Source organism: Camelina sativa, chromosome 19 (genome assembly GCF_000633955.1).
Source record: "Camelina sativa cultivar DH55 chromosome 19, Cs, whole genome shotgun sequence".
NCBI classification, from domain to species: domain Eukaryota; kingdom Viridiplantae; phylum Streptophyta; class Magnoliopsida; order Brassicales; family Brassicaceae; genus Camelina; species Camelina sativa.
The window spans coordinates 23,048,383-23,054,040 of NC_025703.1; the positions used below are offsets into that span (position 1 = coordinate 23,048,383).

The 5,658-nt window shown below is 31.6% G+C and overlaps 1 protein-coding gene across 2 annotated transcripts; it reads left to right on the top strand.

Moving 5' to 3' along the window:
• Positions 610–3,089, top strand: LOC104766977 (ubiquitin-conjugating enzyme E2 29). Of its 2 annotated transcripts, none has more exons than XM_010490951.2 (5): positions 610–842; positions 968–1,095; positions 1,279–1,383; positions 1,636–1,763; positions 2,751–3,089. In XM_010490951.2, the coding sequence occupies exons 1-5, from the start codon at positions 773–775 to the stop codon at positions 2,836–2,838; spliced, it is 519 nt and encodes a 172-aa protein (XP_010489253.1). In that variant the 5' UTR covers positions 610–772; the 3' UTR covers positions 2,839–3,089. The 2 variants fall into 2 exon arrangements, with proteins under 2 accessions (XP_010489253.1, XP_010489255.1); XM_010490953.2 differs by having other exon boundaries at positions 2,781–3,086.

A 5,658-nucleotide genomic window follows, 5' to 3' on the forward strand; every position in this document is an offset into this window, starting at 1 on the left:
TTGGTTCTGTCTTTATAAAGCTGAGTATTTTGGCTCTAATTTTCAACATTTTTTCTTCTGGATGATAATTGTTCTCTGTTATTTTTCACTGTAATTGAAGAAAACATTCCGTAAGTTCTACCGTTCCTGGTTTATATAGTCTCAGTCTTCATATTCTTAATGCTCTGAAAGGTTGGATTGTTAAGTCTTTGTTATTTTTCGGTTTGGTGAGCTCTGAAACATATTTTTATTTCCAAGTTGGTCAGTTTAATTTGAATCAGACTTGCTGTAAAACTTGACCATTTACTTTTGTTAGTCCAATGAACGTGGACAAGAAGACTAAGAACAAAGGATATAATTAATAACGATTGTTATGTTAAGATATTCTGATTCTTAGATTCTTTATGAAGAACAAGAACTTTACCAAGTCCCATTAAAGACCGTTCAATATATATGGTATATTGCAGCTAGCATGTAAGACCATCCACTTCAAGGCAGGTCTCCTTTCAGAATCAGAACAAAAGAATGGATATTTCTTCATTACCTTTATGGGCAAAGTGGGCGGCTAAAAAGGAAACTTTAAAATGGCACATCTTTTATAAACAATGATAAATGAAATAAATCTGAGTGCAAGCAATCTTGTTTGCAAGAGAATCAACAATCTTTGCTTACGGTTCACGCTTTAAAAACACACCTCTCACTACTTATTCTCTACACATAATTTTTTTTTTCCAATATCCCTCATTTTCTCTCTAAACGCTATTTTCCCTTGAACCAACCATTCTGCAACCCGATGGCAACGAGAAGGATATTGAAAGAACTTAAGGAGTTGCAAAGAGACCCTCCTGTATCATGCAGTGCAGGTAGAGGCTCACAGTTTCTTGTTAATACAATAAGCCATGTGTTTTGCTAGATCAGTACTACGTCTTGTTTCTTCTAAAGATTTTTGTTTGATCTTTTCTTTCTCCTTGGTTTGGGGTTTTTTTAGGTCCAACGGGAGAAGATATGTTCCACTGGCAAGCTACCATAATGGGTCCGAACGAAAGTCCGTACTCCGGCGGTGTTTTCCTTGTCAATATCCACTTCCCTCCGGATTATCCTTTCAAACCTCCCAAGGTAAATTACTTCTACAACACGGAAACGTTTTTTAGTCTCCTTTTAAATAAAATTAATCGCCCAAAAAGTCCAAATTCAACATGATATGATTGTTTCCCAAACGGTTTATATAAAGTACTGATCTCTCTTACTATTGTTTCTTTCTTTTTCTTTTGGTCGTGGTGTTTGGTTGATATTTTGCAGGTTGTCTTCAGAACCAAAGTGTTTCACCCAAACATCAACAGTAATGGAAACATATGTTTGGACATTCTCAAAGACCAATGGAGCCCTGCCCTTACCATCTCTAAGGTTTGAAATTATATTTATATAGGAGCTGCAGAGCTTCTTGATATATATATATATATATATATATATATATGTTTATTTAATTTTCTCCATCAGTTTTGTTTTAATTTGGTATATATACGTGATATATATATATATATATATATATATATATATGTTTATTTAATTTTCTCCATCAGTTTTGTTTTAATTTGGTATATATACGTGTGAAGCTATGGCCTAATATACAAACTGTTAAACATTTTGGTCTTGTAGGTGCTTCTCTCGGTATGCTCTCTTCTTACAGACCCAAACCCTGACGATCCTCTGGTACCAGAGATAGCTCACATATACAAAACTGACAAGACCAGATATGAAGCCATGGCACGAAGCTGGACCCAAAAGTATGCCTTGTTTTAAAACACACAACTCTTGTTTCCGTCGTCCTTTGGTTTGGTCTTGTTTTGTAATAATAACAAAAGAAGTGGAATATTAATTATTGGTGATTTCTGTTTCTTGTTTGTTTAACTGAGAAACATGCCTAGATTTATTAATCTATAGGAATTCAAGCTGGTGGCTTAGGCTTGGCTTCTCGGTAGTTTGATCAAATCTCATTCTTTGTTTTAACTACTTCTCAATTCAAACCCACCCATTATTCGATGGTATATATATCATTTACTTTAGAAGTATCATTTCAATTATACAGTATTGGGGGTTGTTGAACGCAGGATACAATGAATATTTATAGAATTTGGAAGGATTTAGAATTCTAGTGTTATTCAATTTAAAAGAATTTAGATTCATTCAAGTAATTGGTTTTAGAATTATACTAAATGCTAGTGTTATTCACTACTGAGATTTTTTTTGATAAAAATATGATTTGATTAGAAATTAATGGAAATATCAAAGGCAAAAAAACTGAAGAAACAAATCTACTAACCTTTTATGGTGTGATTCCATAAAAATTTTCAAATGCTCATTTTCCATTCTTTTAAATTTTAACAACAAATTGTTTTTATTTTCTGTTAAATATTTTACCAAAGAGCTTGTTCCTCAATCTTTTGTAACTAAAAAATATTTATTTTTCTAAACTACTAAATTATTAATAATACAAATAGACATTTAAAAATATTTAAAGTAAACAACATATGTAATTTAAATTCAGAAATATCTTCTAAACAAGCAAAAAGAATATCCATATTTATTCTATTAAATTTTATTTCTATTTTAATTATAAATAAAAATATTACTTCATATGTTTCATATAGAGTGTTATTTTGACATGTTTCCACTTGGGGACCTATATGAAGATTAGGGTGTCAAATGACCCCCCTTTAAAATTGAAAATTAATAATTTTTACAGTATTTTTTGTTAAATTTTGGTGAAATAGTTGGGAAAAATATGATTTTGACCCATGCAGTGTATCCTTGCAAACGGAGTGGCATGCCAGTGCTTCGCAACGGACTGTGCTGAATTAGTAGTGATGTTTCAAGCGCCTGAAGATTGGCCTGCGTTCTCAAACATCTTAGACGGTTTCCACATGCTGAGAGCAGCTTTTCCATCCTTCTCCTTGTCTAGGATTCCACGTTCTTCGAATCTAAAGGCGGATTTTCTTGCATGTTCGTCAAGATCTCTTGTTTCTGCAATTTCCTTTGTAAGCACTTATCCACCGGTTTGGGCTACCAACCGTGGAGTTATTTTCTAATTTAATGTTTGGTTGAAAAAAAATATATATATGATTTTGACCCCCCCATTAAATTTAAAATTTTGTACATGCCAACTATATGTAAAATGTTGATAATATGTCCCGTACAAATTTCTACAATACTCTCTATAAATACATTAAAACTTTTTCTTTCTAATTAATAAGCTGAAAGAACAAGAAGGAAAATAGGTTTAGTCTTAAAACCATCATTAAAAGCACAAAATAACACTGTTTGTGAAAGAAAAAATATTAAAAAAAAACTTTAAAATGATACTCTTTATGAAATAGAGATTATAATTTATTTAAAACCTAATAATGACTTTAATCTCATACACAATATGGGACATCATCTAGTAGCAAAGATTAGGAAATCGTGTTTAAGTCACAACTGATTCATTTTTATACTTTATGGGGTCTTTATTGGATCAATTAGACCATCTCTAACCGTGGTTCCAAATTTGGGGATTCTATTTATTTTTATAATTGAAAAAATATAAAACTAAAATTTTGGTTCCAAAACCTTAGAGTTGGTTCCAAAACCTCTACATAACCAACTCTATCTTTTTATTGGATATTTTGATTTAATTTTAGTATATTTGAGTTTAGAAAAGTTGATTTTGAACCTTTTAGAATTACTATTGGAAATGTTCTTACATGTGAGATGGCCACACTCTCTCCTTTTGAGATGTGGGAGAGGAAGCTGCTCTCCACTAGGGAGGAATTAGGCGTCCCGAGACATAGTGTCTCTATAGAGATCAACAAAAATGTGGAATGTTCTAACTAAATCAAATACATTAGCAATAGAAAGTTAGAAACCATTCAGAACATTTTCTTTGTTGAAATACCTTATTTTACCTTAAGAGTAGAAAATCCATTTCAACGTCTTATTTTATTATGGAAGAGAATGTTAAATTAAATCTGCTATTAACTAGTAAACCAAAGAGATTGTAAACCAGAAAACACATCTTTGAAATATGCGATTAACGAGTAAATTATGTATTCATTGATCGTGTAGTTGGTGCGTCCAACATAATTTGATTATACCCACCACCAAACTACCATAACTAATTTTGCTTACACCAGTGTCATAGACTCATAGCCATAGATTCACATTACACAATGATAGCCACATGTTCGTAAGTTAAACTGCACCTAAAAGAAACACCACAAACTATACTTTCTTAAACTTACCACATGCTATATTCGACTATGCAATTAATACTATATGCCTAGAAGACAGTGTATTCATTATATACGTATATGATTAATAGGTTACATAATAATGAACTTATTTAAATTTATGTGTTACATGCTACATCTTAAAAGGCATATATATGAACAAGAAAACTGGACAAAAATGTTTTTACTGTTTGCTTTGTACTACCTATGGCTATAGGCTATATATAGATCTGAAAACTTAGTTATCAAATTTTAACTATTTTATATGGCTAGAAATGTTCTTTAATTTTCAAGTTTGAACACTTCGTGACGAGAGAATATCCACAAAAGACATAGCGTTTGTCCATCAGATGTCCCAATTTGTCATAGTGAGACACTGAGAACAAACAGATCTGTTTTTTCTTCAAGTTAAGATCATTGTGACAGGAACAGTCCATGATTTATCTACTAGGAAATTAAGATCACTCATGAACTTGAAGATCCAATGTTTCCTGGACTAAAACATCTTGGTCCAAAATGCATGAACGATGCATGAGTTGAGGGAATAGAGTGTTCTACCCCTGAATTATTAGATTTTTGCAGTGGCTAAGACTGGAAAGAATATTTTGCTTGGCTAAGGAATATCTAATGAATTATTTTTTATTATATTATATATATATATATATATATTCAGAACAATTGTCGAATGAATTATTGGTAGTTGACATACATAATAACACAATATGTGGTCAAAACGTGAATCTTATGTCGCATTCTTTTCGGGAATCATTCTAACTTATTATATACAATGTAGACATTGATAGCTAATATATACCTCTCTACTTTATTTATTTAAAGTGAAAAATATACTTACGCCAAGAAAAAAAATAGTTTCTCTAATTTTTTTGTTAATCTTTCTCCTTTTTATCTAAGCCGTTTCCGTGCCATAAGTAATGGAGGCAGCTTTCAAGGCTTTATGGTCGTCTTGGTTACGCTCTAAACCCCGAAATAGCTGGTGAGACCACACACACATATTCACTTGAGGGGACTTGGCCCTTTAAAAAACTCCTAATTTCATGCTTTTTCCCGCTATATTTGCCACTTTATCCTAACCAACTCATTTATAATTCATATAAAACCAACAAACAACACAAAAAAACCTCATTTATTCACCTTTCTTTTCTTGAAGATAGCCTTTTATATATTAAAAAAAAATCTAAAAATTAAAAAGTAAAAAAAAAGGACGTAAATTGGAAAGAAAAACAAAAAAAAAACAAAAATTGGTCCCCCTGTGTCTTCTTTTTGCTCACTGCCCCCTTTTTTTTTGGCTTCACTCTATCTCTCTAATCACTCTCTCCTCACCGACACTTTCTTCTCCTCCTCTTCCTTCTTCTCTGATCATTTCAATACATCTCAAAAAAAAAAAAAAAAAAAA